This window comes from Cheilinus undulatus, linkage group 3 (genome assembly GCF_018320785.1).
Source record: "Cheilinus undulatus linkage group 3, ASM1832078v1, whole genome shotgun sequence".
Taxonomy (NCBI): Eukaryota; Metazoa; Chordata; class Actinopteri; order Labriformes; family Labridae; genus Cheilinus; species Cheilinus undulatus.
In genome coordinates this window covers 10,398,580-10,422,314 of record NC_054867.1, presented here as the reverse complement: position 1 = coordinate 10,422,314, position 23,735 = coordinate 10,398,580, and the positions used below count along the sequence as shown (strand labels likewise).

The 23,735-nt window shown below is 41.2% G+C and overlaps 1 protein-coding gene across 1 annotated transcript in view; it reads right to left on the bottom strand.

The window, feature by feature from the left end:
* Positions 1–1,017: 1,017 nt before the first annotated feature.
* fam83c (family with sequence similarity 83 member C) overlaps positions 1,018–23,735 on the bottom strand; it is a 40,363-nt gene continuing 17,645 nt past the window's right edge. Inside the window, exons 3-5 of the mRNA XM_041783795.1 lie at positions 22,593–22,717; positions 6,475–6,723; positions 1,018–5,806 (exon numbers count right to left, since the gene is read on the bottom strand). Of these exons, the coding sequence (XP_041639729.1) occupies positions 4,990–5,806; positions 6,475–6,723; positions 22,593–22,717 (1,191 nt within the window). The 3' untranslated portion in view covers positions 1,018–4,989. The remainder of the gene's footprint in view (positions 5,807–6,474; positions 6,724–22,592; positions 22,718–23,735) is intronic.

The following is a 23,735-nucleotide window of genomic DNA, read 5'->3' as shown; positions in this document are numbered from 1 at the left end:
GGCAGAGTCTCTCAGAAGTAAAGATGGGCAGAGGAAAGAATGCATCTAAAAATTGTTGAGCAATTTCTGAACAATGTTCCTCAATGTAAAATGATGGAACTTCAAACATCCCACCATCTACTGTCCTTAATATCATCAAAAGATTCAGATAAAGAAAGAGCTGCACACAAGGGACAAGGTTGAATGTATTGAATGTCCATGATATTCTGGCCCTCAGGTGGCCCTGCATTGACAACAGGCATGATTCTGTACTGGAAATTACTGCATGGGATCAAGAAATATTCTAGAAACTATTGTCTGTCAACACAGTTCACCATGTCATCCACAAACGAAAGTTAAGGCTGTATCATTTAAAGAAGCCATGCGAACAGGATCCAGAAATGTTGCCATCTCCTCTGGGCCAGAGCTCATTAAAAACGGACTGAAGCAAAATGGATCACAACAGCATGGCTTCACAGGAAAAGAGTCCAAGTACTGAACTGGTCTACCTGCAGTCCAGACTTTTCACCAATAGAAAACATTTGAAGCATCGTAACATGAAAAATCCAACCAAGAAGACCCAGGACTGTTGTGCATGTGCAATCCTACATCAGACAAGAATGGGACAATATTCCTCTCCCAAAACTCCAGCAGTTGGTCTCTTCACTTCCCAGACATTTACAGACTGTTGTTAAAAGAAGAGAGGCTTCATAACAGTAAACATGTACCTACTTTTCAGATTCAAAATGAACTAGGTTGGTAAAATGTCTCCGTTTTAACATCTGATGCATTTTTTTAATGTTCTATTGTGAATAAAATATTGGTTTATGAGATTTGACTATCATTGCGTTCTGTTTTTATTTACATAATACACTCTCTTCCAAATTTTTGACATTGGGGTTTTACATTTAAGGTCTGGCAATTCGAAACTTCACTAAGACATACATATCTAGTTTCTTTTTAACTGATACAAAGCAACAGAAACTCTTTTGACACCTCTTAACTTCAACTTTTTTTTTATTAAATCCTAAAGTTCTTTTTACAAATGTTCACAGAAAAGTTCACATTCTCCAGCAAATAACAGTGAAAAACAAATCAGAACATCTTTAACAAAATCCCAAACTCCTGACAGTCATTTCATGTTTTATGTACAAAATGATGCACAGTCCGTCACTCAGAGGAACACGAGGCACGGATCAGCCGATGCCTGCACGCTGTCGAGCTGATTGAAGTTCACAAAAAAAAATCAACAACAAAAAGAGCATTTAACCAAACAGACAAACACATACAGTACATCAGAATTATTGATCACATCATCAGTTCTTATTGCTTCAGCAAAAATCAGTTTTTGGAGCCCTGTGGTGCTGTAAAAAATCTGCTGCACATCAGCTCCATTCAGCACAAAATACGAGTCAGAGACTAAAAAAATGTACATGACAATACACACAGTCTTAACTGAAGTTTGTTTAAACTGGCTGTACAAATGTACACATCCAAAAAATGCAGTTCATTGTAAAAAAATCTACAATATGATCACCATTCCTTTATAATGAACAACTTAATGTACTCATAGTGAGAGTTTTCCAGACCGATAGCCCTTCTGTTTCTACATTTAAGTTTCATTTCCAGAATAGTAGAAACAAACAGCACCAGGAATGTGATTATTCTGCTTCTGCTGTCATTTAGAAAGAGCTTTGTTCCCTGTAGTTACAGCAGGTTTATAACAGGCATGTGTCCACCTTTGTTAGCACTCGCCTGATCTCGCTGGAGGCATTATGTGTGCTTAAAACGTGACTGTAAACTTTAAGGCAGAAGGATCAAGGCACATGTTATATACACTATAATACAGGAGTGTTACAGGACTGATTTAATCCAAGAAGAATGACAGAAAGAAGAGAGGAGATGCCTTCCTTATTTTCTTGGGTTGTTTTAAATCATGGCCTTTAAACAGGGATGCACAAATGCATCAGTTTAATATCAGAGTAGGATAAACATCGTCCCTGTTTAATATCTGCTACTGGTCATAGCAGAGGAAGTCACCTGTTGGACTAACTCGGATCTGTTGTTACACAGGCAAACAGGATGACATTAAAAGGTTTGCAGTTCAGACAAATTTTCAAGACTTTGTGGGCTTGGCAGCTCAAGTTTTGACTGACATACAGTACTGTGCATAAGATTTAGCCATGTGGGGCAAGAAATTGAGAAACCTGAGGGCACCGTTGGGCAGGAAGGAGGATTAACACAACCCCTGTCATGCTCTAGATGTCCTTGCATAAGATTGGTCGAAAAAATAACCACACCTTTAGGTTACAGTGAAGAAAAGCCTAGGTCTGTGAGGAATTACTAGACTGTCAAAAATCAGCAGCAGTTTCAACTATTTCATAGATAAAACCATAAGAATATATTGTCTACCAATGTTTGTCATACCAAAAGCCTTCTGGATGTTTCTATGAACTATTTCAGTGGTTATGCAGTGAGCTTGTGGACAGAAATATCCCAGCGTTAGTCAATTTCTCCTGGTAATTCCTGGAGTAGTTTCACAATTTAGAGGAATCGTTGTCATCTCTAATGATCCGAGCAAACACTAACTACCATGGCTGTAATTAACCAGTAGATTGGTGGACAATAATGTGCACTTCTTGGTGACAGGTGAGCCAAAACTGTTCTTCTCTGGGCCCTGATTGGCTGTTAAAACAATTAACACAACTAAACCAGCTGCTGCCAACTTGACAAAATGAATCACAGACAACGCCATCAGCTGACCTGGTTCCCTTAAATGGTCTGCACTGGTTTGGTTGCATTGTGAATATTTGGTCTGACATGGGCTTTTTACACTCAACCATCAGTCTATAAAAATGTAAAAAAAGTTTTAGTTGGAGGTCTTGAGCTTAACTTGTTTAGACTTCATCTTGTTGTACTGGTTCACCAGATCCAGCTTACTGTACAGGGTTGGGAACCAATTGCCTATGTTACTGTGGGTGTTTTAAGATGGACGCAGTTCTGGTCTGGCTCTAGTTCCATTTTGGAGTCTTAGAACCTTGGTGCTTTCTGGCAAACTGGCCCGTGTTCACACCAGTTTAAGCAGAACCAAAGAGGGAGGACATGATGCATATGTGTCACCACATCCTGCTCTACTTTAATGCTGTCCCGGTAATCCTTCTTCAGTTTCTTGACTTTATTATTTGTTCTGGTGTTCAGGTGAACCCAGCCTTTGCCATCTCTTCCACAAGTTCTGCATAAAACCTGCTCTTCCTTGTTCTACTCTCCAGCTTCACCTGGAATTCTGTCAATGCCCACATCACAACCAAACATTTTGCCTCCCCAGCAGACCACTTCTTCATTTTCTGCTCTTCTTCACAACCTAGAATGTGATACGCCCACTGATGATGTCACGGTTCCAAAGACAGAACCACCTATTTTTGGTGCCAGCTGAGAACCAACTTCTCAGCTTCAGAACCAATTTTTTCACGGTTCAAATTTAGGTTTAGGAACCGGAACCTGCACGGAGCCAGTCTAAAAGGCCTATCTGTGGGCAGGTAATAGGTAGCAGATATTGCCTAAAGCCCCTGGTCCTGCTGTGGATGTCCCAAAGGCCTAAAAGCCCCAGGTGGTCTCCCTGTGTTTTTCCAGTGGTTAAGAGGCCCAAACAAAAGAGGTACCGCTGAGCTCGACCTTGTCAATGTGTGCCGACGTGTCAAGCTTGACTCTGGGCCCTCTCTAGCCCCGGGTTGTGGCACATCGGGCCTGTGATGAATCCTCCTACACTCACATGCCTAACACCTATGACTGAATGTGTTGTTGCAAGAGAAAAGTTAGTCCAGCTCTTTACTTTCTTGTCGCCTGATTCAGATTTAGAGGTTGACAACTGTGCCAAATTATTCAGCAATAGAAACCAAGGTTAATCTCAAAGATCCATGTTCATTTTTAGGGTTTAGAGAGGTAAGTGAATGAAGTTATTCATGTTTTATGTAAACTCAGACCCCACAGAGTCACAGCCTTGCAGTGTTTGTAAACCCTCCTCATTCACATGATCCTGTAGGCAATATGGTTTCTAGAAGAACAAAGAAAGACTGAGCTAAAGTAGCTCTGAGCTAAAACGGCTGTGATCACTTGATTTCCTCCAGCAGGAAGACAAAATGTCTCTAAGAAGACTTTCCTCCCATATAAAGTTTGTATGATGGACTGTTTGGACCACATCGAAAGAGTTTGAGATTTCAAGTTATTTTACAAGAATACAGTTATATATGCCAAGAATAAGGTAGCAAGTTAAGGTCAGAAAAGTCCCAGTGATTTGAGGATAAAGTCATAAAACAATGAAGTCCAATGGTTGGGTCAGTTGGGTTGTCATTTTATGAAAACAAATTCAAAATCTTTCAAGAAGTTGTTAATTTACAGTTTAGTTTCAATACTGGTTTTCTGTCCATCGCTACTTTATCCCTGAAATATTGACTTTATTCTTATAATTTGCCAACTTTAGTCATGATATCTCAGCTGATTTTCTCAATGTGGCCCTTTGACCCAGTTCAGACCAAAGATTTGTAAACAGCTGAAACTTGTAACCGCTTGCAGCAGGTTGCCCTGCAACTTCCTGAAAGCCTGTCCGCTGACACCGCTGCAACTGGAGATGTATTGTTTCCATAGCTACAGTTTCCGCTGCTGCTTTCTATGCCTGTCTTTTAGCCACCCATAGCTTGTTGCATACAGTTCTGGTTTAGTCAAAAAAGCAGAAATATGGAAACATGTGAGGATCCAGGCTTCGGAGCTGTCTGTGGGTGAATCAACAGAAAACCAAGGGGGTTTACATCAATTTCTGCTGTGAGCTTGATGCTGGAAATATTACCCTGACTGGCTGAAAAATGACACATCTTAAACCAGCTGTTGGTGACTTGACAAAATGAATCACTGGTGACACCATCAGCCAACCTGATTTGAGCACCTTACATAGACTAAATTGGTCTGCTTGTATTGTGAATCTTTGGTCTGAACTGGACTTTTACACTCCATCAGGGTTTAGTTAGATGTCTTGAGCTCAAAGCGACTGTACACTTGTTTGGACTTCATCTTGTTGTACTGGTTGACCAGATCCAGCTTACTGTGGCCCAGCGTCATTCGTTTCTGGTCCTGTCGGTTCATCACTGTGACCGGAGAGGGTGGGGGCGGGGGGCTCTGCTGGCTCTCTGGCTCAGTTTGGGAGAGGTCTGGGCCCCCCCAGGTTGTAGTGCCGTGAGGGGACGGGGATCTCCTAAAGTTGTAGGCATCTTTGTTGGAAGGGGGAAGGAAAAAGTCTGAGAGTTTGTTGAGGAACGGGTTGGAGGGAGTCCTCTGTTTGGGGTTGAATTTGCCATCATCGACGGGGGAGGGGGCCTGTGGTTTGGGGTTCATGTTTGAGTTGGGGGTGCCTGGACCAATCCCGGCGCCATGAAACATGTTTGGTTTGTGGTCATACAACCCCAGCGCCTGGAACTTTGTGGATGTTCCTGCGATGTTAGAGCGCATGACGTCTGCCGGGCTGGGCTTGTTCCACTCGATGCCCATTTGATGACCGTATGGGGGCGGCGGTCGGTCCATCGCCGGGCTGTGACTGGACATTCCGTTTGCAGAGCCTCGTGATCCTGGTGTGATGTGACCCTGAGGTGTCGGGGTCTGTCCTCCTCCTCGGTCTCTCCTCTCAGGGCTGAGGTGGGAGTTGTTGTTGGCCTCTTTCTTGTCGTGACTCTGAGTCACCTTGTAAACCGTGTTAGGGGTCATCCCTGGTGCAGCCTTCACGCTCGACACGCTGTTACTTGATTGGCTGCTGGAGTTTTCAGAGCAGCCTCTGTCCCTCTGCCTGCAGGAGGAGAGAGGAAAGAATGTGTCAGCACATTGTGCTATCTTATAGAAACTAAAACCTAAATCCATCTGTTTTTATTCACTGCTGAGCTGTTAAATATCACAACACTTACACCTACGGCCAATTTACAGTCACCAATTAACCTAATGGGCATATCTTTAGTGATGGGAGGAAGCCGAAATAGAACATGCAAACTCTGCACCGAAAAGCTTTGACCAGGAAGCGAATCAGGAACCTTCTTGCTGTGAGGTAACAGCGCTAACCCCTGCACTGTCATGCAGCCCCCTGTGCAGACCTATGGCAAAAATGTCCAGGTCATGGTTCTTGAATCATTTAAAAAATGGTACATCTACATAACAGAAATCTACTGTTTTCTTTGAATGCAACAACTCAAAGCCAACTTATCAAAAACTGTTGGATTTTAATCCGCATAGGGGTCATAAATACAGTTAAAGGGATGGGCAGCGATGGGCTCAGAGAGAACCTGCACTAAGCTCTATCAGTAAGGCCTTAGACACTCTGCTTTCACATTTAGAGGCTTTTTTTAAAAAGAGAGTGGAGAACTTGAGGAGAGAAAAAAAAATCCAACAGTCCAGTGGCTGTATCTTCGAAAAGGAAACATAAACACAAACAGAATATATTTCAGCATGCAGTCTCCAGCTTACCTGTCAGAGAGTAAGTCCAGCCCCATGACGGGGCCCATCCCCATGCCCATGCCCATGCCCATGCCGGGGCCCATCATGGGTTGGTATGACGGGTAATAAGGCATCCCTTCCTCCTCTGAGTTGAAGAAGCAGTCGATGATCTGCGAGTCGGCATACAGGCAGCGAAACTCCCGGTCGAAGCTGTCGGCGATACGGCCAGAGAAATGCATCACCATGTTGCTGTGCACCTGAGCTGACAGCCAGGTGAAACTAGAGAGGAGGAGGAGAGGAAGAGGAGTGAGAATCCAGTGAGTCATAGAAACAATCTGTGAGATCTACGTGTCCTCACAGCAGCACGATGACAGCAGGGGAGTAATCAGCTTTACTGAGCTTATATGTCCCACTGAGCACACTTTGTACCGGCATGATATGATAAAAATTCAGTAGAGATGTGTGTGGCTTACTTTATTTGATGTAGGGCTGTCAGATTTCAAACTTAGATCAGACACAAGGGAGAATCAAACAACACCAATACTTGTTTCAGCACTGCGGGAGCAAAAAATTTTAAAAAATTCTAAATTTCTCTTTATCTTAAATTGCAAGGAAAACTCCTGCACACTGTCTAAACCAGTGGTTCCACCTGGTCCAGCTTCAGGACTCACCAACACCTCCTGAATGAGAATTCAGGACCCATGTTTTAAAGGAATTCAACTACTTGTAAAATCTTTCAACCACTACAAATGTAACAGTGAAAAATTTTCCAATTTGGGCTTTAAATGGAAGAAAGCACAAACATGCTTAAGAAGCCTGTTGACATACATTAGAAGTAGTAAAGTGGTGCTTCAGACCACACCAGTGAATCACAATGACTGCAAACATGGAGCTTTTTTAATAGCAATACTACAAAAAACAATAGCAAGAACTAATAATTATTCAAACCTCGTTGCAGGAACAAAATCTAATCTGATCATTATGTTGTTAAATTTTCACACTGCCCACGTGCACGTGTTAATCAGGAACAGCAAAAAGGAAACACAACGAGGTCTGTGCATGACTCTGCTGCCGGTACACTGCGTGTACTGAGCGGGAACACGGTTTAATATGTGTGAAGCATCTTTAGAAAGTGTGCAGGGGGCAACAAGACTCCTGACTCATCTCATCAGGGAGAGAGTGTGGTAGAAATTATGAAAAACAATTATCTCCCTACACCTTCAGCTACAAAATAAACCAGGCTGAACTACATCCAGACGAGTGACTCATCAGCCACAGCACAGAGCAGCAGAAGCACTGAGGCAGTGGTCGGAAAGTTCATTTTATTAAATTACAAATGCAAAGTGGTGATGAATTTGGTCTTCAAGAGAGCATTTAAGAGTGGATCACATCTTTTTAAATCCTTTAAGTGGGACATTAAAGAGGTGGTTTCAAACCTGATTACACTTCTGAGTCAAAGCTCCACTGTAGCTGTGCTGTAGAGGCCGTTGCATCATGAGCACCACATGTTTGTGAGCCTGCATGTCTCAGATGCCAGATGGCAATTAGACCCACAATTCCCAAAAAGTTGGGACATGATGTAAAATGTAACTAAAAACAGAATGCAATGATTGTCAAATCTCACAAACCCATATTTTATTCACAAAAGATTTTATACAACATATGAGATGTTGAAACAGACATTTTAACATTTCATGGAAAATGTCAGCTCATTTTGATTTGATGGCAGCAGCACATCTTGAAAAAGTTGGGACAGGGCAACAAAAGGCTAGAAAAGTAGGTGGTACTAATGAAAAACAGCTGGAGGAGCATTCTGCACCAAATGAGATTAAATGGCAGCAGGTCAGTAACATGACTGAGTATAAAAGGTGCATTTTTATAAAGGCAGAGTCTCTGGGGGAGTCTCTGTGAGCGAGGGACGAGGCCAAAGGTCCATATTGGATGCGCGTGATCTTGGGGCCCTCAGGGGCCACTGCATTAAAAACAGACATGATTCTGTGCTGGACATCACTGCAAGAGCTCAGGGACACTTCCAGAAATCAGCGTCAGTCAACACAGTTGGCTGTGCCATCCACAGATACAAGTTAAAGCTGTATCATGCAAAGAAGAAGCCAGATGTAAACACCATCCAGGAAATACCGCCATGTTCCGTGAGGCAAAGCTCATTTAAAATGAACTGAGGCAAAATGGAAAACTGTTCTGTGGTCTGTTGATTCAAAATGGAAATTCTTTCTAAGAGTAGAGGGACCATCCAGCTTGAAAAGCCTGCATCTCTGATGGTATGGGGCTGCATTAGTGCCTATGACGTGGACAGCTCACACATCTGGTGAGGAACTATCAATGCTGAAAAGTAAATAGAGGTTTTGGAGTAACATACATGTACGCTCCCATCCAGAGAACGTCTCTTTCAGAGAAAGCCTCGACTACTTCAGCAAGACAATGCTAAACCAAATACCACACAACAGCATGGCTTCACAGTAGAAGAGTCGGAGTTATATTTAACCTGGAAAAACCTCCTTGAGATTAAGAATCTATTACATACATGAACTGTTACACATAGAAACACCACAACAAACACAGATCAACCAAACCCTGAGTCACAAGTCATCAGTCAAAACTTCTACAACCTGATGGATCTTCCTTCAAGATCTTCTATTTAAAAAAAATTGTGGGGACCAGCTCCCCCTGACAGTTTTCCTGCAGAAGATTCCAGGCCGGAAGAGCAATGTAGCTAAAACTCCTGTTTCCATCTCAACATGGACTTTGGGCAAAAAGAGCAAAAACAAGTCTTGTGAGTGAGTCACAGAACGAAGACTGCAGTTTCCAGAACTTTTCCTATGAATAAAATTACGCCAGTATGATGGAAATATGCTTAGTATAGCCTTATAAATGAGAATAAGCCAATGATTTTGTCCATGAGGGCCAATCAACTCGATGATACAGAGTACAATAATGGGTGAGAGAGGAGACACTGGAGGAGATGCTGAAGTTGAGACAGAGGATGGGGAGTTGTTCTGTTTGTTTGGCCCCTGAGAATTAAGAAATGTACTTTCAATATTTTCAGATGTTGGCCAATTAGAGAAAAGAAGGTATTTAAGGAGGGGCCCATATGGAGATGGTGTATAGAACCACCTGTTTCAAACTGAGGTTGAAATAGGTGTTTAAACAGACATGGAAGTGAGCTTATCCAGAAGTTTCATGAATTATAAATCACACAAAGCTACCACAGAGGTTTACAGAATGATTCTGTACATTTGTGTCCACGTTAATCTGATACTCTGCAGCTTTAACAGCGTAATTAAATTAATAAGTAGTGACAAAAACAAAAATAATACAAAGTCATCATTATTAAAGCACGTGCTTGAAGAACAAAAGCTACTGTGATCATTATGTTGTTAGATTCTTACACTGCCCACACGCTGAGTAGTGAAGTGTTGATCAGGAACAGTGAAGAGGAAACAGGCTGGGAAACCTCCTGCTCTACTCCGTGTAATGAACAATCTCCAATCTGTGCAGAAAAAAGCCAGTGACTGGGAGACTCAGGTAGAGTTAGGGAGAAGTTTATACCAATCTGAGGCCTGATATAGAGCTAGGCCTGACTGTTACATGAGAGGATTCTATGGAGGAAGAGTATGAAAGGAAAAGCCTTGGATATACAGTTTTAGATTTAATTTCATCTATCCATTTTCTTCTGCTTTTTTGGGGCCAGGTCGTGGTGGCGAAGCAAGTCAACCCAGACATCTATCCCAGCAAACTCCTGCAGGATTCTGAGGTGTTCCCAGGCCAGATAAGATAACCAATACTCCAGCAAGTTCTGGGTCTACCCTGGGGTCTCCTACCAGTTAGACATGCCCAGAAGACCTCCACATGGAGGCAACCAGGAGGCATTCTCATCAGATGCCCAAACCACCTCAGCTGGCTCCTTTAGGCGCGAAGGTGCAGCGACTCTACTTCGAAATATCTCCGGATGTCTGAGCTCCTCACCCTGTCTCAAAGTCTGAGACCAGCCACCCTGCTGAGCAATCTCATTTTGATCGCTTGAACCCACAGTTTTATTCTTTCTGTCATTACCCAGAGTTCATGACCAGAGGTGAGGGTCTGGACGAAGACCCGCCGGTAAATTGAGAGTTTTTCGTTCCGGCTCAGCTCCCTCTTCACAATGACGGTACAGTACAACGTCTGCAGTGTCTCTAAAAGGCAGACACAATAAAAATACCAATTTATAAAGAACAATATACACAGAATCAACAGAATCAGCCCAGAGCTCAGACTGAAAACTGTAATGCAAAGTGCAATAGAGATGTGTGCAAATAGACAATAACAGTGCATGAAGAGCAACCCAAGGGTTAATTGCAGTTTAGTAAATGAAATGTACAGGGGGAAAATTAGACCAGGAGTCTTAGTTTTTATCACAGGGGCTCTAAAATAACCAGCTGTGAGCAAAAGCTCAAACTCACTCTGAATCAGATGATTAGGACATCTGGGATAGTGTTAACTAGGGCTGAGCAATTCAGGAAAATAATCTAATTGGGATTTTTTTTTTTTTTTTTACCCATTATAGCGATAACGATTTAATTCCTCATCTCACGCATTTTACAAAAAAAACAAGCAATAATTCTGCTATACTAGTACCCACACAATATTAGATTAAACCAGGGCAGAACAATTTTTTTAAACATATCTTATTTAGATGATTTTTTTCTCATTTTGCAAATTTGATATGAACTGTTGTATTAAAAGGAATGATGATTTTTACATAATTCTCTAATTTAATAATAAAAAAAAACATACAAAAATTAAGAAAATAGGATTTTTGGATACCATTTTGAAAATATGGCACTAGAATGATTATATGATATGGAATGCAAAACATCTCTGCTGCAAAAAAAAAAAAAGTTCTAAACCGGTGTTTTGACACAAATTTCAGGTTTAGGAAATATTGCACTTTCTGCGATTTGAAAATTGCAGCAGGTCTTGTTGCGAGTTAATCTACTTTGTGATTTAATGCCCAGCCCTAGTGTTAACCCTCTTAATAGCCTTCCTGATATAAGAAGACACCCAAGATTTTTAGGAATCATGAAATGCATTTCTAAAAAAAACCCTATCTTATGTGTAAAAATCTTAGTTGGCTTAGACAATGTGTTAAGCAGATTAAATTATGGGTTACTATTTGTATTTACATGATGAAAGCTAGTTTGGTTTGGGGGCTCGCTGAGGGGTCATGTGGTAGGATAAGTAGCATGAGCTGTCACTACCTGGAGCTTAAATGTACAGAGCCTGGGTCTGTTGAAAATGGCGATGCAGTGGCAGGTAAAGGCAGCGTGGCTGGTTATGTAACTTCTCAGCAGCTCATGGGGGTGTAATCCAGATTCATTTCATTAAGGTACACAGATCTTCATTGTTGGTACAACGCAACAGCAAACTCCTCAGTCCTCTTACCGTGGAGAATGTGTAGTAAAGTTATAAAACCACAGCAGGTTCTCTGAGTGTAATTTATGTCCTTCCACCTCCAGCTGATAAAACGGAACATCGACTGCTTCCCTGACGGCTCTGAATCACCGCCATGACTCATCTGATTATCAGCCAACAGAATATTAATGCTGTGGAGGGCGTTAAGCTTTCATGGTTCAAAAAAGGACACTGGGACGGCTGGTGGTGGTTTCTAAAGTCCAGTTTGGGTTTATCAGGACTGTGAATCGATCGATTTAATGGTTTCCCAGAAGATCTATCATTATAGTCCAATAAATTGCCAACATGGATGGCTAATTATGTACATTAGCCTCAGATAACACTCTGATTGTTACCATTTAAGTCATAAAAGTGGCCTAAACGTGCCCTAGAAAGTTGATACTCCAGGAGAAGAAATGTTTTTAACACCCTCTTACATGGAGTTTAAGATGATTTGACATTTACTTCAGATTTTTATGCATATTTAAGTGCTATTTTAGCGAGGCTAAATGATTCATTTTGAACCTCTCAGTGCCAAAATACGCTAAATTATGAACAACACAATACCCTATGATTGATATTTCACTGCATTTTCAACAGTTAAGTACTTTTCTATAATTAATTGACGTGCACAATCACATTCAATATTAAAAGATTAAAAATAAAAAATCTAATCACAACAATATGATCAATATTAAAAACATTAGAAAGACTAAAGTCATTTAAGGCGTGCTGGGCTGCATGCTGAAACAGAGAGCATGTTTCACTGCTGCCAAATTAAACTTAAAGGAACCTGCAGGACGACTTTGGGAGTGATAAATCACTCAGAGCTTAAAAATGTTGGACACCATTCAGCTGAAGAGAAATCCCTGGTATGTCCTGAGGAGCACCTGATCAGAGCACGCCTCTGCAGGAAGCCATGATCAACAGATTGATTTACTCTGAATCAGAAGAGACGGCCTCCTACAGGCCTGCAAGAAGGATGGTTGACTGTGATATACAAGTTCATTTGAAATTAAATGCACATTTGACCGTTTCATGAAAAATATTAGCTCATTTTGAAATTGATGGCAGCAACACAGCTCAAAAAAGTAGGGACAGGGCCATGTTTACCATTGTGTAGCATCCCTTCTTCTTTTAACAACTGTCCAGGCCAGCTGCTGGAGGTTTAGGAGAGCAATGTTGTCCCGTTCTTGTCTGGTGTAGGGTTCTACGTGCTCAACAGTGCTTGGTCTTCTTTGCTGCATTTTTAGTGTTATGATGCTCAAAATGCTTTCTACCAGTTAAAGGTCTGGACCAGTCCAGCACCCGGCCTCTCCTCCTGTGAAGCCAGGCTGTTGTGTGGTATGTAGCTAAGAGTTGTCTTGCTGAAATGGTCAAGGTCTTCCCTGACAGAGATGTTGTCCGGATGGGAGCATATGTTGCTCTAAAGCCTAGATCTACTTTCAGCATTGCTAGTGCTTTTCCAGATGTGTGAGCTGCCCGTACCATAGACCAGTGCTACTAAACCCTGCACAACCAAAGAGCCAAATTGTTGAAAATACCTTTACAAAAGCCATAAGAGGCAAAAATGGGTGAAAGGGGGCAAAACAGGCATAAAATTGCAGAAAATGGGTAAAAATTTGAGGAAAAGGGAGAGAAAAATGAGTTACAGGTGGCAAAAATGGTCAAAAGTGGTAAAAATTTGGCAAAAAAATACTGAAAAGTGACTGAAATTGGCAAAAAGTAGCAAGAGTAGAAAAATGGGAAAAAAGTGGCATTCAATGGCAAAAGACAGCTTAAATGGGTGAGATATGGCAATAAAAGGGGGAAAAAATTCAAATCCCAAGAAGCAAGATAAAAGACGCAAAAACTGGTAAAAAGAAAAGGATAAAAAAGGAAGAAATGGGCTTAAAATGCAGAAAAAACAGATTAAAAGTGGCAAAACAGGGGAAAAATGCAAATAAGGGCAGTGAAAATATACATTTAAAAAATAAAGCTTGACAATTAAAGCCAGGTGGGAAACAAACTGACTAATGTAGCTTATAATGGGTAATTTCTGAGGTCAAATTTTACCTTTTTCAAGGTTGTCTGGGCCAAAAATATTTAAAATGAAGACGTAGGAGAGCCACAAATCATCACACAAGAGCCACGTGTGTCTCAAGAGCCATGCGTTGAGTATCACGGCCATAGACACTAATGCAACCCCGTACCATCAGAGATGCAGGCTTTATACTTGTGATCATATCCAATCAGCATCCTTACATCCTTTGCACATCTAGAAGACAGACTTGTATATTCTAGAAAAAAGCCTACAAGGGCTTGTATATAAATCTTTACTTTTTTGACTTTCTCCAGTTTTATTAATGTTTTGTATTTAATATTAAATTGCTGTACACTGAGAGCAGAGCTAAACAGAGTCAAATCCCCTGTGCTGAAGCATACTCGGCCATTAAAGCTGATTCTGATTCTTATGGCTGGATGGTCCCTCTCCTCGACACGGCGTCCGTGGTTTCAAAAAAGTGTATCAAGTTTTGATTCATCTGACCACAGAACAGTTTTCCATTTTGCCTTAGCTTACTTTAAATGAGCTTTGGCCCAGAGAAGACAGCAGCGTTTCTGTTCACATATGGCTTCTTCTTCGAAAGATACAGCTTCAGCTGACATTTGTTGGTGGCACAACCAACTGTGTAAGCATTCTGTTTTTATTTACATTTACACAGTGTCCCAACTTTTTTGAAATAAGCGTTGTATTTTATCCTGCACTGATTATTTTTTTCACAGAAATTCTAGTCAGAGAAAGAAAGAGAGAAATCCAGACTGAGCCACGGATGAGAGAACCGGCCAGACTCCAGGTTTTGATCCAGGTAGTGAATGGTGCCCTACCAAGTCCATCCAACCTGCCTTGCTGGGGCCTAGCACCCCAAACTGTCCCCTGTGCAGAGGGGAGATCCGAATGCTGATCACTTGTCTTCTGAGCATCAGAAGTTCGTAGGAGAGGAACCACCAAGAACTTCTCAGAAGCTAGAGAAAAATATTCAAAGTGGGCGTGCAATGAGCTGCTGGGACACAAAGCGGGGTCTGATCAACCCCAGCTAGTCCAGCAGATGAAGGCGTCTGATGATTAACAAATATAACACAGGCTTTATTCATCAACTCCTAAAAAATCAGCATGACTCAATGTTAGCTTCTTAATTGCACTAATTGCTGTCAACATATAGGAGGAGCCACTCCCAGGTATCAGAGTATAAACTTCATTTCTAACAGGTTGTTAAGATGACATTAATGTTTGCGGACAGTGTAGGAGGAAGAATTAGATGATAAGACTTCTCCTTCTCCGACCTCGCCCTTCATTCTTCTGTTGTCGGCCCAGCCTCGCCCTGCACATTCACCTGAAAGCACGCCGGGCTCATCGTTAAAAATGCTCCGCTGCAGCTGTCCGCTTAGATCGCAAACTTCCGAGTGATGAGGAATAGAGTTACGTCATGAGAGCAGGAGAGAGACAAAGCGAGGTGTCACACTGAAAGATAAGTGAACTAAGACGAGGACACACCTTTAATTTTACTATGCTGGCTCTTTTTACTGCACACAACATTGATGTCTTGTTTGTTGTTTGTCCATCTTTATGCTTATTATTTCTTTTGTGTTGAAGGATGTTTTTGGGAGTTTTCTCTTATGTGAATCAGGCATCTGAGGACAGAGGATGCTGTGTACTATGCAGACTGTACAGACCCTGGAGGCAAATGTGTGCTCTGAGATACAAATAAAACTGACTAGACTTGACTACACTTTAATCTTCAAAACAAAACATTCAAACATACACTTCATTTGAGGTGAATTCATGTCAGCTGTGTGCTGAAAATGAATTCCTTTGCATGCACTCACACTAAGCAACCTGCCTTGTCCCGAGTATGTTTGACTCACAGAGTCTATTTTTTTTTTAGAAGAGTCAGTGCTCTGTACTGTATTTGAGCAATTTGCAGCCAACTGCCTTAGCATGGATGGTGTAGGTATGCTTTGGTTGCACATGCATGAGCACAAGCATGGGTGGAGAATTGATGCAAATCCATGCACCATGTTGCATTATGAGTAAAGTAGGGCTGTGTCTGACCACAACTATTCAAATCAAGGAAAAAGCTGGTAAAGTTGCAGTCATGATCTCTGTGTTGTTCTGTCCCCTGTATTGACTTTGAGACTGCAATTATTGTTAAAGGGGTATTCCTGTGTTTTTGAAGTTGGGTCTAATGAGGTACTTGGCAGAAGAGGTATCAAAAAACTGTGAAGCATTTTATTTTTCCCCCTGGAAGTATTTTGGGATGCAAATCTTGTCAACTTGTTCTTCCTGATCAGCTTTCTTCATGTGTGGCGATGATGTTCTTTTCACTGTGGGGACGAAGGGATACCTTCATGACTTGGAGTACACATAGAAACAACTTTTACAGATGGAAACTCAGTGGGAGGAAAGAGAGATGAGAGCACGCCACATTTAGTGGGGACTGAGGAAAGATCCTGGGTGCCTGGTGTGGGAACTATGATCCCAAAAAACCCAACAAGCTACTGCTGTCATGAGTGGGACTTAGTTCCAGCATTTCTTAAGAACATTTATGATTGAGGATAATGGTTCATGGATGCCTGCAGCCTGCATCACTCCTCATCCAGAGTTCCCTGTTTTACTAAAGCTGGTGCTTTACAGACGTTCTTAACTTTCCAAGACAAGCTGGAGAAATCAACCCATCTCATGCTGGCCTTACATGAGAGGACTTTGCTAAAACTTTTTAGACTTTTAAAAGACTAACATCTGAGACCCTCTCACAGCTAAAGAAAATATGTCAGGGAGTTGCTTCAGTCTCAGACTAAGATTATGCAAAGACGGAGGGTCACCAACTACAAGACTAAATTCTCCTTGAGGTTATTTCCCATCATGCATCTGGTGGAAATTCCCAACAACAACTTTTGGGCAGAGAACAACATGGAGAAGGAGATTGCGTATGAGTTAATATCTCTTATAATCTGATGTTTTGGAATCATCTCAGTAACACTTCAGAATAAAAGGGCCATTTAAATGCAGATCATCTCACCACAGAAACAAACTGATTGGGCTTTAACTTTGAAAAGTTTTTCCATCTCTTATGAGTGGACATTCAGCTGCTTCAATATGATGTTCGCTCATGTTCATGTGTTGAAAGATAAGCTGATTTATTGTGCTTACACACAACACATTGGTTGTTGATGATGGTCATGTCATTAAAAAGACAATTTCCATAAGACCAGGCTGAAGACTTACAACAATATCAAACATGTTTGACACTGTCATAATGCCAAGACTGAAGAAAGACTGCCTTAAAACTGCTCGGCTTGAGTTTTGTGACCACCTTACACCTAATGACTGAAATCCCAATAGTGAGCTGCAAGACTCTTATGATTTTACTCCGACTTTGGAAATTGTCTGCGACTTCAGAATCGCTTTGGAAAAGACATTAGATTTAAGGCTAGCATAAGTTAGTTTATGGATGCTGTTTAATTGTTCTAATAGATGATAATTAGATTACTTACAGCTGACTTGATATGTCTACCTATGAAAGCTGTGTGTCAGCGGTTGAAGTGGAAAACCGAGCTGAAATAATTTGTTTTAGTTTAGTTTGCTTCTGTAGAAGAGTCCATAGCCAGTAGACGAGGCTTGCATTGCAAACAGAACAAACACAGAGGCTTTCTGGGTGAAAAACAAAACTCTTTAAAATGTTTCTATATTGCATACAGCCATTTCAACTAAAACTCACTACATTACACAGAGTAAGTACCCGTCTGTAGCACTGTATAGCCTAGCTTCCTTGCTGGTGCCTCTAGCCTTCTCTCCTTAAAGGGGCATTGCACACTGAAATCACTGCAGGCCAATGCCACTACCATTGCCAAGGACCTTTTACACCCCAGCTTCAAAAATACCAAAACATCATTTTAACAAAGCCATGCATGTGCCATGTTAAGATGAAATGCAGAAGTAGAAACTGAACTTGGGCCAGGCCACTGAATCATCTGTTTGGTGTGCATCGGCTACTGATATCTGTTCATGTTACAGCATTCGCCACTAGCTGATGTCTGTCAAAAGGGCCGATACTGGCCAATGCTGGGTGAAATTGATGTTTAGCCAGTACATCTCTAATTAGAATTGGTAATAGAATTTTATGTTAGATTTTTAGATTTTTCAAATCATATCATGTAGCCCTAGTCCTGCTACAGCCTGAACAGCTAGAGGGACATGTCACTCACTGGGTGCTAAATAACAACACCTATCAGAAAATTCAGTACAAAGCTTGAAATGTAACTTTTAGATGTTTGCAAATCATTTTATGAAGCATACAATTTTATTGCAACCCAAGCATGTGCAAACACTGGTGTTACGGTTTGAAATGTGACCATTTTGATTGCTGACCTTTGATTTTATGAGATGTTTAAAACAGAGAGGCTATCAGTGAATGCCTCTTTGTGTAGTTTTCCTTTAAGACATTTAAGAAAAAGTACACAAAGAAAACACCAAACAAAGAGGAGTTTGCTTGGTCAACTTCATATTAGTCGTGGCTTTGACATGCTCCTAGTTCACCGAGTGGAGAAACACTTCTTTCAGTCTTTCAGTCACAAGTTTCTCTGATAGTGAGCGGCCTCAAGGCGACCCAGCCCATTTGACAGAGTCACCGCAGCTCTATCAAGTTACTTTCTTTTATCTCTATGACTTCCAAACACACCAAAAACAAAATGGTCCACTACAATGCACTGGGGCCTAACATCAAGACCAGTGTCCATCCTTCACTGTCAGTAACTTACATGTAACCGAAAAACAAAAAGACAGCAACTGCTTACACACAAAAGCAGACAATTCAATCTGTGGGACTCTTGTTAAGCTAAAACAGCAAAAGTTTGACAGAAATGAGAGTCAAGTTTGATCTGCTCACTGAGACAGAAATCAAAATGACACCATGAAGTGAAAGAGACACTTCAGGAGTCACTCTCTCCTCCTGCTCTGTGACACTGAGTTGTTAAAAACCCACAGCTCTGTTTGTCTGGCAGCTTCAGCAGTACATTACACCCACACTTACACACAAACTCACACAACAGGAGTAAAGCGCACACTTCTCCCTGTGGGAATAAAGAGCAAAACAACACAGAGCAGGTGTGAGCTGACAATTAACCCTTTGAGCTCTGTAACAGTTGATGTTGCTTTAACCCGAGATGTGAAGAGACCTCTTTGTACCACTAGTTGTTACATTCAATTATTTTTAACAAAGAATATTTTGAGTGGATGAACCCAGAAAGTTCAAGAATATATTACTTGAAAAAATGATGGCCACACTGGGAACTCAAGTACTCAAATACTCAAACCCATGCCTAGAGATGACAGCAACATCAGCATCTCTGCTGAACTGTCTGGAGCTTTGACACAAACTTCAGTCAGGAGCACTCTAGTCATACATTTTACCATTTTATTGCAACATGGATTTACAATTTTGCTTGGTGGAGAAGGCTGTGCTCAAAAGATGCTCCAAGGGTCAGTCAAGCAGCATACTTTGACTTTCCAGGAAGTGCATGGCTAGAAATATGTATATGTATAGACACATATATTACACTGTAAACGGAATACAATAAAACTAGTACAAAAGCATAAATCCATAGACCCATGGATCTAATTAAAGGGTGCAACACACTTTAAGCTATAAAGGAGGAGGCTGGGGTGGAGGAGGTTAAGCTTTGCTAGCGCCAGCCCCAGCAGCTGCAGCATGGTGCGCCATCATTAATGCAAGCAGGGATTAGTGAGAAGTACGTCATATCTAAATACACCGCTGTGTTGACAGAGAGAGCTGTGATTGGCTGTGGGAGCTGGCAGACGATAATTAGGATCAGCTGGCCGTCAGCCGATCACAGATGGGCGTATGACTACGGCGTCCTGCATGAACTTACTTTAGGCTTCATTTTTTGCTGGAGTGGATCAACTTGGTTTGGCTCCAGGCCCCCACAGTAGCACTTTGCATTTCCATTACAGCAGCTTAAACAAATGTAGGCTGTGTAAACACATACAAGGTGTTTCAGTGGATCTATCTCACAGGTAAACTCAAGGAAGAAACTGGAGCACACAAATTGCTTAATGCAGGGGCAAAGGACTAACGTTTTGACGCGTTTTTTGACTCTGATGAAGACAAAGTGCGTGTCAAAATTTTAGTCCTTTGCATCCAATTAAACTGCATTAAGTGATTTGTGTGCTCCAGTTTCTTGCTTGGATTTACCTGGGCGATGGATCCATTGAAACAACTTGTACGTTACTGGTCTTTTCTGTAAGCACCAATCTCTACCTGTGGAGAAGCTGGAGCGCAAGCGACTCTCTCTTCATGTGTAAACTGCTAATTTTCCTTTTTATGTTTAATTTTATTCGTAAAAACAGCAAGACAAAATGTCGTCACAATTTGTTATGATTTGCTCATTTTATGTCCAAGTGCTTCAAAGAAGCAGGCTGTGCCTCTGATCATGGTCAAAGAAGTGTCTGTTTATACTGTAACTCACTCATTGTTGATTGAAGCTCCACTGAAACTTTTTTTTTTCTATGATGAACATGTTACTTCCAACAAGTTCTCCAGAATGAGAGTCCCCTTGCATTATGTTGCTGAAATGCTTTTATCATGAAACGGTCTTTTCTGGAAACACGGTATTTTCAGTGGCAAATAAAAACTCAGCAGTTTTTAATTGAAGCCAAAGATTCAGTAAAGACTGATGAATGGTCACATTTTTAAGTATGTTAAACAATCCAAACAGCTGTATAAAAGGTTAAGAAGAGTGAAAAAGTAGAGAAATGTTAGAATTAAATGTAGTGAAATGAATTTGTTGTGCATGCTGTCCTTTCTTTCCTTTAAAATGAACTGTACACAAACTAAACGTGCCTGTGCAGAAGGGCTTTCCACAGTCCGGCCGACTCATCGAGTGCGTAGCTCTAATTACAGGTATTAGTCAGGTATTCTCAAACAGTTTCAAATACCACAAACATCTCCTCATGAGTGGCAGCAGCAGCAGCATACTCTCTTTTTGCACAACAGCAGCATTGTTTCACAGTTTATCGGAACATTTGCAAACTGAATATGATTGCAGCTTGGCTGGTTTCCTCTTCTACGTCCTGCTTATCAGGAAAGGATGCAAAGTAAATGTCAAATACACGCTGCTGTAAGATTACTGCTCACTTTCGCAGTCTCGATGTCTTCTCTAGTTTCATATCGTGTTACAGCCCCTGATTATCAGCCAGTGATATTTTGATTTCAGAGTTTCACCAGAAAAATTAGAAGCGAAAAACTTCCAGTATAAGGTACCTCTTTATGATTTATTTTCCATGTGTTCGTGGGAATTCAACATTCAATTCTCGTCTTTGCAGGTTTGTGCTTGTGCCATAAAAAGAGACATGCCCAGTTTAAAGTGCATCTGCAGAGTTGAAAAGCCACTCCTTATCTACAGAAGACATATTCAAAATGTTCATCGACTGAACAGAAGTAGTAAAGTAATATTCTTCTGTAAAAGTTGTAAACACTGCAGTTACTCTACAGCAGGCCAATTCAATTAGCGACCTGGGGGCCACATGCGGCCCAGAACCAGCCCCCAAGTGGCCCAGCCTGTAGTCATGCCAGAGATGCAGAGGGCAACCTGTTTTGCAAGTTTTCTTAAAGTCCCACAGTATTTCAGACCGTGAATGCAACACTCTGTGTAGCTTGGCAACAGTCTACCTACAATGCACTGCGCTGTTTTGAAGCGTGGCTAGCGATGCTGACAGAAGTAGCCCCAAGATGCCGAGTATAAAACGTATCCTTTTCAAATCTGGAGAGCAAAACTGACAAGGAAAACTGTTGATTTAACCCTGTGTGGACTGACAAATAAATTATTTTACCATCAAGCTCAAATGCCAGACCTATGAATTTAATTTGCCATCAGTGTGTCTGGGCACTGATTGAAATATCCGAAGGCACCACATCGAGAAACACCTGACTTTCTGGACGAACTTCCCAGATGGAACACAGGAGAGAGCGGTAAAAGTGCAAAGTTTGAATGCATCTTACAACAGCAGCTGTACCACAATGGTGCGTACATGCACAGCTCAAGAGAGAGCTTCTCTCCCTGTTTCTGGATTTGGGCGAAGCAGAAAAGGCCATTTACTGACTCTGAAACTGTGAAAGATTGTATGTTGGCCATCGTGGATGAGGTGATAAATGATGTCAACATGAAATCAAATGTGACATCTGCTATTAGAAATGTACCCGTCAGACACGTCAAACATACGCAGCGTTGAAATTCTAGCTGCAGATGTACTTGAAATGCTGTTGAAAGAGCTGAGAAAAGCAGATTTTTCATCAAGTGATCTGTATTGGTTCTACATTTGACATTACTAGCTGCTTACTGGGCGACAAACATGTCTGGCCCAGCTACATTTCTTGATTTTAAAATTTGGCCCAGCTGAATTTGTAATTGTACAGCCCTGCTCTACGGGGTCTACCATAGAAAGTAGTCCAAATATTTTCAATGCTATTTAATATTGCGTGCTTCATTCTGATTGCAACCATAATAAATGTTCACTTATCTTTAGTTTCTTTATCATAAGCTCAGTGTGTATGTTAAAGACTAAACTAGGAGTGACCAGAGCAGGTAAAGGGTTAATGACAGACTGAATTACTGTCAGAAAGTGTGCAGGTGTGCGTGTTACTAACCTGTATGACCCGGCGATGACCTCCTCACAGTCGATGATCATGAATTTCTCCAGGACCTGACCGGTGAATTTTTTGCCGCTCTTGGTGCAGTACGTGTCGCCATTGACACTGCGGATACGCATGTTCTGCACAAAACACACAAACGCACACAAGTTATTTACAAAGCAAGACATAGCGAGACATAAAGAGAGGCTCTGACATGAGCCAAAGTACAAGCAAAAGAACTTCAAATATTATGAGTTTTTGACCAACATCAGCTGCTTTAACAATAATCTGAAATGTGCACCGTCATATTGACAAAGAGCAAACATCCAGTAAAATAAACAATTTATAATGTTTCATACAGATGCTTCTGATGCAGATGAAGCAGCATTAGATAAAAACATGTCCTCCAATACAAAGCTTCTCAGCCTTTTAAAGACATGATCCCCAGTAACAACAGCTTTGAGGTTTGCAGCTTAATGTAAATAAAGGATCTGTTTTAAATTTAAATGGGATCAATTTTACATGCTCAACCCCTGCAAATAAGGCCAATGGCGTACAACAACTAAGTGAAGAGTGATTAATATATGTTATTGACATTTATGCCTCTGCTGCTCCTGAATCCAATTTCACGACATTTATGACACCAACAAAGGTTAATAATGGTGAGTTTAAATAATGGTGGCTTTATGTTGGGTAGACCATGGAAATTCAGAACTGACAGAAGTGGCAAAGAGCCTACCAGCCTCAGATAGCCACCAAAAAGATGACTTTATCACTGGTACAGCCGCTGTAATAGGAAACCAACCCAGTAAGAAAAATGTAATCTACTTTTCATTAGATAAAGAAATAAACGTTGGTTACTTTACGGCACTTAAGCAAAGCAGGCACCTTACAGCTTCACCCTAATGTCTATCCCTTAAAACAGTTATAAAACAAATAGGAGGGTAATAAACTTGCCAAAGCTGCTGCCGGTGCAGGCAGACATCTGGACACTAGACATCTCACTCTTACAGAAATTATAGCTACAATCTCCAAATTCCTCTCCTCTAACACCACAGTGTGATTTCTAGAAGCTGAGTGTAGAATCAGAAAAACTGCTGAGGTTGCAAAGTGTCTTTAATGCACACTCACTTTCAGTTCAAACTTACAGTATGTGAG